Source organism: Nerophis ophidion, linkage group LG12 (genome assembly GCF_033978795.1).
Source record: "Nerophis ophidion isolate RoL-2023_Sa linkage group LG12, RoL_Noph_v1.0, whole genome shotgun sequence".
NCBI lineage: Eukaryota > Metazoa > Chordata > Actinopteri > Syngnathiformes > Syngnathidae > Nerophis > Nerophis ophidion.
In genome coordinates, this window is record NC_084622.1 from 45,772,442 (window position 1) to 45,784,674 (window position 12,233).

A 12,233-nucleotide genomic window follows, 5' to 3' on the forward strand; every position below is an offset into this window, starting at 1 on the left:
GGTCATCATCACATGTGCTTTGTCATCAACAGGGTTGTCACAATAAGTTATATATCCTGATTAGGCTTGTACGGTAAACAAGTACTGGTATAGTATCAATCAATCAATCAATCAAAGTTTACTTATATATACCTAAATCTTTGATCGTAGTTAATCTACACCAGGGGTGCCCACACTTTTTCTGCAGGCGAGCTACTTTTCAATTGAGCAACTCGAGGGGATCTACCTCATTTATATATATCATTTATATTTATTTATTTATGAAAGAGACATTTTTGTAAACAAGTTAAATGTGTTTAATGATAATACAAGCATGTGTAACACATATAGATGTCTTTCTTTCACAAAGACAAGAATATAAGTTGGTGTATTACCTGATTCTGATGACTTGCATTGATTGGAATCAGACAGTAATGATGATAACGCCCACATTTTCAAATGGAGGAGAAAAAAAGTTGTCCTTTCTGTACAATACCACATGAAAGTGGTTGGTTTTTGGCATCTAATTCATCCAGCTTCCATACACTTTACAAGAAAAACATTGGCGGCAAATTCCGTAGCTTGCTTGATTGACATTCACGGCACCCGAGGGTCTTGTGAGATGACGCTGGCTGCTGCAAGATCATTATTATGAAAAAATGACCGAGAGGAAGGCGAGAAACACTTTTTATTTCAACAGACTTTCGCGCCGTCCCTTCCGTCAAAACTCTAAAGGCCGACTGCACATTTCCTATCTTCACAATAAAAGCCCTGCTTCATGCTGCCTGCGCTAACAAAATAAGAGTCTCGGAAAGCTGGCGTGCACAAGTGATGTGCACGCCAGCTTTCTGAGGGATCGCTTGTGCACGCCAGTTTTCCGAGACTCTGTATTTAGTTAGCGCAGGCAGCATGAAGCAGGGCTTTTATTGTGAAGATAGGAAATGTGCAGTCGGCCTTTAGAGTTTTGACGGAAGGTACGGCGCGAGAGTCTGTTGAAATAAAAAGTGTTTCTCGCCTTCCTCTCGGTCATATTTTCATAATAATGATCTTGCAGCAGCCACAAGACCCTCCGGTACCGTGAATGTCATTTAAGTGACGTCTTGGTGAAGATTGATGATCACTATTTTTTTTAAAAGCCTGGCTGGAGATGGACTGACACACCCCCCGCGGTCGACTGGTAGCTCGCGATCGACGTAATGGGCACCTCTGATCTACACAGTATGCTTCTAAGGTCATCGTCACATGTGCTTTGTCATCAACAGGGTTGTCACAATATGTTATATATCCTGATTAGGCTTGTACGGTATACAAGTTCTGGTATAGTATCAATCAATCAATCAATCAATCAAAGTTTACTTATATATACCTAAATCTTAAGCGTCTCAAAGGGCTGCACAAGCCACAACAACATCCTCGGCTCAAATCCCACATCAGGGCAAGAAAAAACTCAACCCAAAGGGATGACAATGAGAAACCTTGATGTGGGGACCCCCCTGCTGTTGGGGACATCTCTGCGCTGCTCACCCGTCTCCGCTTGGGATGGTCTCCTGCTGGCCCCACCATGGACTGGACTCTCACTATTATGTTAGATCCACTATGGACTGGACTCTCACTATTATGTTAGATCCACTATGGACTGGAGTCTCACTAGTATGTCAGATCCACTCGACGTCCATTGCTTTCGGTCTTCCCGAGAGAGTTGGGGTTGCCCACATATGAGGTCCTCTCAAAGGTTTTTCTTAGTCATTCACATCGACGTCCCACTAGGGTGAGTTTTTCCTTGCTCTTATGTGGGCTCTGTACCGCAGATGTCGTTATGGCTTGTGCAGCCCTTTGAGACACTTGTGATTCAGGGCTATATAAATAACATTGATTGAATCACTGGATCGGTTCGCAGCCGAGTGTGAAGCGACTGGAATGAGAATCAGCACCTCCAAGTCCGAGTCCCAAGTCCGAGTCCATGGTTCTCGCCCGGAAAAGGGTGGAGTGCCATCTCCGGTTTGGGGAGGAGACCCTGCCCCAAGTGGAGGAGTTCAAGTACCTAGGAGTCTTGTTCACGAGTGAGGGAAGAGTGGATCGTGAGATCGACAGGCGGATCGGTGCGGCGTCTTCAGTAATGCGGACGTTGTACCGATCCGTTGTGGTGAAGAAGGAGCTGAGCCGGAAGGCAAAGCTCTCAATTTACCGGTCGATCTACGTTCCCATCCTCACCTATGGTCATGAGCTTTGGGTCATGACCGAAAGGATAAGATCACGGGTACAAGCGGCCCAAATGAGTTTCCTCCGCCGTGTGGCGGGTCTCTCCCTTAGAGATAGGGTGAGAAGCTCTGCCATCCGGGAGGAACTCAAAGTAAAGCCGCTGCTCCTCCACATCGAGAGGAGCCAGATGAGGTGGTTTGGGCATCTGGTCAGGATGCCACCCGAACGCCTCCCTAGGGAGGTGTTTAGGGCACGTCCAACCGGTAGGAGGCCACGGGGAAGAACCAGGACACGTTGGGAAGACTATGTCTCCCGGCTGGCCTGGGAACGCCTCGGGATCCCCCGGGAAGAGCTGGGCGAAGTGGCTGGGGAGAGGGAAGTCTGGGCTTCCCTGCTTAGGCTGTTGCCCCCGCGACCCGACCTCGGATAAGCGGAAGAAGATGGATGGATGGATGATTTCCAGTCCTGACTCAAGTAACGAAGAAGTTTTGTCAACTTTGCTAACTTGCTTACTAATCCTAACTGATCAACAAGATCCTCATTCCTGGGCTTGCTCTTTCCATTTCTTTAGGGAAGTGGGTGTTAAGATAGTGTTTTTGTTTTCCTGATTCATTTATTAATAATTTATATTTACAGTAGTGTGCAATACTTAGCGTATTTTCCGCACTGTAAGGCGCACCCAAAAAACTCAAATTTTCTCAGTGCCCCTTATAATCCGGCGCACCTTATATATGGACCATTATTGAGCCACAATAAGCGGTAGAAATGGATGGATGGATGGATGGAGGTTTCACAACTACGGTAAGCAGCCATCTACCTTATTTCCCTATGCTGGGATATATGACTGCGGGAGGCGTGCCATTTCTCTGTGTTTATGTAAAGACCCCAAAATGGTTCCTGTTAAAAGACACGCTTACGACGCAGAGTTTAAACTTAAAGCGATCAGTCACACAGTAGAAGACGGGAATAGCGCAGCAGCGAGAGAATTTAACATTACCAGCAGTGACACCGACTCCTTTAATGACGACTTCGACGAGACGGAGCCGGGCATGTTGGATGCCGTATTCGCCCAACTGTTTGATTCTAACACTGAAGAAGAAGAATTTGAGGGATTCGTGGATGAGGAATAACTTAATAAAGTGATCTTTACATGTTTATTTTGTGTGTTGTGTTGTGTGACATTATCGTTATTATTGCTTTGCACTATTTCGAGTGTTACTCTATTGTGATTGCACTAATGTTTGATTTACCGTAACAGTATCAGACTGTTTTTTACGTGTTTATTGAATCGGAGAAAATAATAAAACAGCTGTTAATTCATTTTGGGAGTGAACGGAGTTGTCAGAACGCTGCTTTGTAATCTATTAATAAAGTTTGACTAACCTATCTGACTGTTTTGTTGACATTCCCTTTAGCGTAGCACCATCTAAAGCAGGGGTGTCAAACTCAAATACAGAGTGGGCCAAAATTCTAAACTGAACAAAGCTGCGGGCCAAACTTGAACAACTTAACCTTTTAATAGGGACCCAAAAAAGTTTTGCATTGAATAATGTACAAACAAGCCTTATATAACTTTATAGTGAAATGCAAAATCGAGGTTTGTTGGTAGCAAGTGTGTATGTTGTAGTGTCCCGGAAGAGTTAGTGCTGCAAGAGGTTCTGGGTATTTGTTCTGTTGTGTTGATGTTGTGTTACGTGCGGATGTTCTCCCGAAATGTGTTTGTCATTCTTGTTTGGTGTGGGTTCACAGTGTGGTGCATATTTGTAACAGTGTTAAAGTTGTTTTTAAGGCCACCCTCAGTGTGACCTGTATGGCTGTTGACCAAGTATGACTTGCATTCACTTGTGTGTGTGTGTGTGTGTGTGTAGAATCCGCATATATTACGTGACTGGGCCGGCACGCTGATTGTGTGGCGGAAAAGCGGACATGACAACAGGTTTTAGTGGACGCTAAAAGCAGTACCTTTAAGGCACACCGCCGATATTGTTGTCCAACAATATGGGGAAAATCGTGAGGGTTGGCAAGTATTAGAATCAGCGGTGAATGCACCGCCGCTGTATAATACTGGCGGGCCAGCTCTAATGTTAATTTAATATTGTCTCAAGGGCCAAAATAAATTACATGGCGGGCCAAATATGCATAACGTAACCCCAGCCTCTACTGTAGCATCTATTCTATGCGCCTTATAATGCGGTGCGCCTTATATATGAACAAAGTTTTAAAATAAGCCATTCATTGAAGGTGCGCCTTATAGTGCGGAAAATACGGTAGTCATCTTTTGTTCTTCATTGGTTTTATTAGGTTTTGCTCAACATCTGCACCACAACCACATTACTTCCCCATTGTTGGATAAATAAAGTATATCCAATCCTATGCCTACCCAGCTTTTTCCTCGATGTTTAAATGCTGCTTATCTTCTCCCTCTTTGCATCTGTTCTCTCATTTTTGTTCACACAAAGAGAAGAAATGGGCCATTCTTGGAATAACACGGTTTCATTATATTCTCAAAGGTAAGGCTGCACCTGTATATTCTTTTTCTTAGCTGCAAAACAAACACTTTCCTGCAAGAACGGCCCACCTTTGACCGCACAATCACAGTCTGGCGTACAACAACGAAAAGCTGTGCATCCAAGCTCTGCTCGACAACAAATGAGCGCCTGCCTTAGTGTGGATTTATGTGAGCGCTGTGCTTTTGCTGTTGTGGGCCAGTTGCAATAAATCTGCTATTTTTGTAGAGGTGTGAAATTTATTCTCTGTTAAATCTCACAAGGGGGCCGTAATAACAAAGTGCAACGTAAACACACACACAATGGTAGTGACCTTTCTAACTTACATTTAATAGTTTCGACGAGTATAAACCACTTTGATGGCCTCTTAGATAGCAGGGAGGGCTTTGTATTAGGAGGCTTATTCCACCCTTCACTCTCATAAATAGCTGAAGTGAATGACACTCAACAATGTGGCTTGAAAAAGTTCTCATATATCAGAAAACAAATTGCAATGAGGCCAATATTTGAGATACTCTAAACGGGACCTTCACATTTTGTGGGAATTTTGCCTATCGTTCACAATCATTAAGAAAATCATGACGACGGATGTATTTTTGCTTTGCATTTTAACTCGAAAGTGTGCGGTAGAAAATGGATAGATGGATAGAAGTTTTAATATTTCTCTTTTGGTTCATGCTTTCCATGTGATTTTGGTGTGGTTCCTGTATATTTTGATAATTTTCATGGTCAAAATTGCGGAAATTCCATGTTTCATGATCAAAACAACGCATTATACGAGAAGTGAGGCAGACAAAGGCGGTGCCTCCACGGCGACACACAGTGTGTGTTAGGCGTGTGCGTGCGACGGGGCGCATGCTTGTTGCCACGGGGAAAAGGCAGACTATGAGGCAGCATGTACCTCTGCCTCAAGGTAGGGGGCTATATATTGTGAACTTGCTATTCAATGCCTCAGCAGTACTCTGACTCACCACACTGGGAGAAGTGGGGGCGCTCAAGCTACTTTCGACGAGTATAAACCACTTCGATGTCCTCGTTGATAGCAGGGAGGGCTTTGTATTAGGAGGCTTATTCCACGCTTCACTCTCACAAATAGCTGAAGTGAATGACACTCAACAATGTGGCTTGAAAAAGTTCTCATATATCAGAAAACCATTTTGCAATAGGCCCTGCGATGAGGTGGCGACTTGTCCAGGGTGTACTCGCCTTCCGCCCGATTGTAGCTGAGATAGGCGCCAGCGCCCCCCGCGACCCCAAAAGGGAATAAGCGGTAGAAAATGGATGGATGGCAATTTTGCAATAACGTCAATATTTGAGATACTCTAAAGGGGACCTGCACTTTTTTTATTTTATTTTACCTATCGACAGATGTATTTTTGTTTTGCATTTTAACTCGAAAGTGTCATAACTTGGACTATGGTGCAGTTTCCTGCGTGGATAGTTTTCCCGAGATGTAAATGAACTGGACCGGACATGGCGTGAAGGTGAATACATGATTTAATTATTCGACTATAAAACGTGCAATCAAAAGGCGCTCGCAGCGGAGGTACGAAACTTAACGCAGGGAACAAAACTAGCACTTTGACGTAAACTGTGGACATGAAACAAAAGACACTAACTGTGGCATAAATAAACAAAACTAACTTGCGGTGACGTGAGCAGGGCAGCATGAACTATGAAATTGCATGAAAGAGTAAACACGGCATGAAGCAGAGTGGGCGTGAGCATGAACGGAGTGATGACGCCAGAACGTCCAACAGAAAGTGGCAGGTTTAAATAGTCTCTGTGATTAAAAACAGGTGCGTGAGTCCAACACGTGAGACAGGTGAAAGTAATGGGTCCCCATGGTGACAAAACAAGGGAGTGAAAAAACAGGAACTAATGGAGTCTTGAAGTAACAGAACATAAGTAAACAAAACATGATCACAAGACATGACAGAAAGTAAAAGTCAATAAAAGTCTGCTTACAGTGTAGCAAATGAAAGGTCCTCTATTCCGCCATAAAACCCAATTAAAAAAAAAAAACATACATAAACCGCCAACAATACTCCATTTACATTTCGAGACTTGAATATTAACCAAGTTTTAGTGATGTTGATATTATAAGCGCTAACGCAGACTAACTATATACAGCGGCGCTGTGATCACAACTTTGTGTGCCTATTTCGACATATATTTATTCATTTATTTGAATTAGGACAATGCATATCCACCAACATAGAGCAACAATGTAAATATGCCGGAGTTAGCATAACAGCTCATTTTCATCCGTTGTCCTAAGGCAGGTTAATACAGTAAACATACAACAGGACATGATACAAAATAATACATAAACCACAAAACATTACACATTACAAGCATACCATGAATCACCATGAATTGATTAACGTGGACCGAAGTAGCAGACGATGTGGGCGTGACGTCAGGTGTTGTGGAGCTCCTCACATCTGAATATTGTTTACAATCATGGCCACCAGCAGCGAGAGCGATTCGGACAGAGAAAGCGATGATTTTCCCATTAATTTGAGCCAGGATGAAAGATTAGTGGATGAGGAAAGTGACAGTGAAAGACTAGAAAAAAAAAGACGATGGCAGTGGGGGCGATTCAGATGTTATTAGACACATTTACTAGGATAATTCTGGAAAATCTTTTATCAGTTTATTGTGTTACCAATGTTTTAGTGAGATTATATAGTCGTACCTGAAAGTCGGAGGGGTGTGGCCACAGGTGTGGTGACCACCAGTGTCTCCGAGGGAAGCCACGTTTCTCGACGAGGCAAGGCAGCCGGGCTGAGATTTTTTAACATTTTTCCCTCCACGGAGTAAGCATCCGACGGTCGGTGGCGGCCGGTGGGAGGAGGCAAGAGAGTCCACAGCTGCAGGAGGAACGACGCAAACTCTCTGCTCCTGTCTACGGTAAGAACCGAGAGTAAACAAAGAAACACCGGCTGTGTTTGTGTTGCTAAAGCGGGCCGCAATTCACCGCTTCCCACCTACATCTTTCTTCTTTGACGTCTCCATTATTAATTGAACAAATTGCAAAAGATTCAGCGACACAGATGTCCGGAATACTGTGTAATTATGCGATTAAAGCAGACTACTTATAGCTGCGATCGGTGCTGGATCAAAATACCCGCTACAATCCGTGACGTCACGCGCATGCGTCATCATACCGCGACGTTTTCAACCGGATACTTCACGCAAAATTTAAAATCGCAATCTAGTACACTAACCCGGCCGTATTGTCATGTGTTGCAATGTTAATATTTCATCATTGATGTATAAACTATCAGACTGCGTGGTGGCTAGTAGTGGCTTTCAGTAGGCCTGAATGTAAATGTAAACGGGCAAAATTAACTAACAAAGGAGACACTGAAGCTCTGTGGAAGAAAAAGGCAGCCCCAGTAATACAAGTCACCATGGCGATGATAACCTAAGGCTGTAAAAATATTCAGTACAGCAGTGATCTCTTTTTATCGTGGTCATGCACACTCCCACTCAAAGTCCGAGCACGCATGACTCCAGGTATTTGAAACTTTAGCTTGAAATGAAGAACCTCTCATCTCTAAGCTTTTTGCCTCGGGCACAGAATGAACATCCCTACTGCTACAGTGGTGCAGAGGAGAGCTGGAGCAAAATAGAAAAATGAACAATGAGGGATGAAATGACTCCAGATGCAATGGAGAAAAGTTTGAACTCATCACTTAAGAAAGAAACACAGGTTGCAATCATTCCTCAAGGAATTTGATTAGATGACTTTCTGGGGTAAATAAGTCTAAACCATCCCTCCAGCCATCCATTTTTTACCGCTTGTCCCTTTTTTTTGGGATGGCGGGGGGGTCGCTGGAGCCTATCTCACCTGCATTCGGGCGGAAGGCGGCGTACACCCTGGACAAGTTGCCACCTCAGCGCAGGACCAACACATGCAGACAGACAAAATTCACACATTAGGGCCAATTTAGTGTTGCCAATCAACCTATACCCAGGTGCATGTCTTTGGAGGTGGGAGGAAGCCGGAGTACCCGGAGGGAACCCACACATTCACGGGGAGAACATGCAAACTCCACACGGAAAGATCCCGAGCCCGGGATTGAACCCAGGACTGCTCAGGACCTTCGTATTGTGAGGCAGACACACTAACCCCTCAGACACCGTGCTGTCCTAAGTCAAAACCATCCATCCATCCATCTATTTTCTACCGCTTATTCCCTTTGGGGTCGTGAGGTGCGCTGGTGCCTATCTCAGCTACAATCGGTCGGAAGGCGGCGTACACCCTGGACAAGTCGCCACCTCATCGCAGGGCCAACACAGATAGACAGACAACATTCACACACTAGGGACCATTTAGTGTTGCCAATCAACCTATCCCCAGGTGCATGTCTTTGGAAGTGGGAGGGGCCTATCCCCAGGTGCATGTCTTTGGAAGTGGGGGGAAGCCGGAGTACCCGGAGGGAACCAACCAAAAACACAAAATTCAATTCCTCACTTGTGTACAGAAAAGTGTCACAGAGAGCAAAATTCTTGTTTACAAAGCAAATGCATCACAAGACAATCTCTTATTAGTGTGAAGAAATGACTCCTGAAGCCAAAAACATTCATCGTATGTTGCACTTACCCCAACTTCCACATGATCCGAACCCTTGTCATCCTGCTTGTGCAGAATCTCAAAGTAGTATCTTCTGGATGACATGAGACTGAGGAAGGACAAACAGATTTGTGTTATTATTTTTTTCCTCAGAAATCTTCCCGAGAGAAAACATTGTCTTAAAATACAACCAAAACACAGCAGGAAGAAAATGTATTACTAGCATTTGGAATATAACACAGTGACATTGAAAAATGATTGTTAATATCAAAATAGAAATATTAGTTTATATCAAAGGATGTGCATGCATACAGTACAAACAAACACACAGCTGGGTGTCTTTTTTGGGAACACATCTTCAACAAACCCAACAAAAGTTGCCCTTCTGAAATAAACAAATGCAAATCCCTTTTTTTGAAAATTATTTTGTTGGGAATGTTCTAATAAAGTTTTAGTCCTGCTTTAGGTTTAAAGAAAAACAGGAGGTTTTGGCTCCAAATCTCACGATACATGGCCCCATTCATTCTTTCCTTAACACGGATCAATCGTCCTGTCCCCTTAGCAGAAAAACAGCCCCAAAGCATGATGTTTCCACCCCCATGCTTCACAGTAGGTATGGTGTTCTTGGGATGCAACTCAGTATTCTTCTTCCTCCAAACACGACAAGTTGAGTTTATACCAAAAAGTTCTATTTTGGTTTCATCTGACCACATGACATTCTCCCAATCCTCTGCTGTATCATCCATGTATCCATTTTGGTATAAACTCAACTCCTCGTGTTTGGAGGAAGAAGAATACTGAGTTGCATCCCAAGAACACCATACCTACTGTGAAGCATGGGGGTGGAAACATCATGCTTTGGGGCTGTTTTTCTGCTAAGGGGACAGGACGATTGATCCGTGTTAAGGAAAGAATGAATGGGGCCATGTATCCTGAGATTTTGAGCCAAAATGGTTGACCAAATACTTATTGTCCACCATAATTGACAAATAAATTCTTTAAAATTCCTAAAATGTAAATTCCTGAATTTTTTTTTCATATTCTGTCTTTCACAAATTACAGACCTCTGTCATCATTTTAAGTGGGAGAACTTGCCCAATCGGTGGCTGACTAAATACTTTTTTGCCCCACCGTATAGACCAAGTATACGCTGTGATGAGGTGGCGATTTGTCCAAGGTCTACTCCGCCTTCCGCCCAAATGCAGCTGGGATAGGCTCCAGCACTCCTGCGACCCGAGAAGGACAAGCAGTTGATATAGACAAATAGACTCTTCATCTGTTAGTTTCAATCAGGGTCTTCCCTCCCTATTGATTGTATTCCGTGACGTGACTTCTCTCCAGAAGTGAAAACCAGTGGTGGCCAACCAAGCCAAGATGTCTGTTGTACAGCAAGTAGTGCACAAACTATCTGAGCTTAGATCTTTCTGCAAAAAACAGATACGACTAAAAAAATCTAACGATGCAATGGAATCTATCCCTCTACTTTATCAAAAAAAGATTTGTCGAGTGATATCAACGATTATCCACCGGTGGCATTCCCAGACATATCAAACAATCTATTGGGTGCTCCACACATCATTCTGCACCACAAAACAGATGGAAACTTGGAAAAGCATGGAGGTCTTTCAGTCCTTCTTCAAAAGGAAGCTAACCAGCTAGTTAACAAGGGGTGGTGTGGCTCAGAAGGTAGAGCCAGTGGTCCAGTAACCAGAGGGTTGGCTAATCTAATCCCCGGTCCACTGCTGTAGTGTCCTTAACCACAATGGCTGACATTTAATTCTTGCACTTTAAAATAGTTTCTATCGTCAATGAAGGTTTTATGATGGCAAATATTAGCCCTGGAGGGAGTTGATTCAATTGTAATAGTTTCATACAGAAACTATAGAAAAAAATGAAGCCAAACTACTGCTTCAATTGTTGTTGGTTCTCTCTAGGAAAGTAAGACCCTTCTTCTCGCTGCAAGGATTTTAATCAAAGATTTCCATTCTATATTCATGTAGCGATTCACTGCTTGTGATGGATTGTTCAGTTTTTTTTGCTTAGAGATTTTCTTAGTTGCTCTCTGCCTGCCTCGTCTATCTCTCATTGAAAATAATCAAGCTCATATTTTTGGATTAACTGTGTCTGGATTTGGAAACGGGCAAAGACATTTGTCAACCCAGACAACTAATCATACATACTTTATTGAAACTTTTTTTGTGAATAAAATAATATACTCTATGTGGAGAGGCGGAGCGGACGGTCCGACGGCGGAGCAGGGCACGCTGGAGCCCTGCCCAAGATGGCGGCAAGGAGGCGGGGAATGTGGCTGAGCGGAGAGGCGGGGCGTGCCGGGAACGACGCTACGAGCAAGATCAGGTGCGTGGCTCGCACACCGGCACACAATTAAATCATCGCCTCACGCTGTATAAAAGGGAAGGAAGACGAGGAGGAGGAGGAGGACGAGGAGAGATCGGGGCGGAAGGAGTAGGAGAGCAGCTATCAATGAGCAACAGAGAGCGAGCCATAGACGAGGACGAGGACGACGGCAGCTGAAAGAGCTGACCGTGAGCGAGCAGTGAAAAGGAGCAGCTGAAAAGCGATCCGTCTTGAGACAAGGCTTTAGTCGAGAAATAAAGAAGTCAAACCTGCTCAAAAGCCATGTCCTTCCTGGGTGGTCCATTGAACCCGAGCGACGACGGCTCAAGACTGTCACACTCAGATACAAATAAAGCCAGCTTTCTGGTATTTTTGTCCACAAAATAGTACAGTGCAATCTCGATTCATTAATGCCTCTATTTGCGACCTTTTCGGTTTACAAACCTTTACGTCAAGGCAAATACGCCTCGGTGTGCGAACCATATGAAACCATTCATTTTGCATTGAGTGATTGTTTGATTGATTGAGACTTTTATTGCACAGTAAAGTACATATTCCGTACAACTGACCACTAACTAGTAACACCCGAATAAGTTTTTCAACCG

General features: G+C 43.8%; 1 protein-coding gene across 1 annotated transcript in view; it reads right to left on the reverse strand.

Moving 5' to 3' along the window:
- Positions 1-12,233, reverse strand: part of LOC133563492 (N-acetyl-beta-glucosaminyl-glycoprotein 4-beta-N-acetylgalactosaminyltransferase 1-like) — a 460,693-nt gene that overhangs the window by 69,863 nt on the left and 378,597 nt on the right. Inside the window, exon 8 of the mRNA XM_061917651.1 lies at positions 9,301-9,379. Coding sequence (XP_061773635.1) covers positions 9,301-9,379 — 79 coding nt within the window. The remainder of the gene's footprint in view (positions 1-9,300; positions 9,380-12,233) is intronic.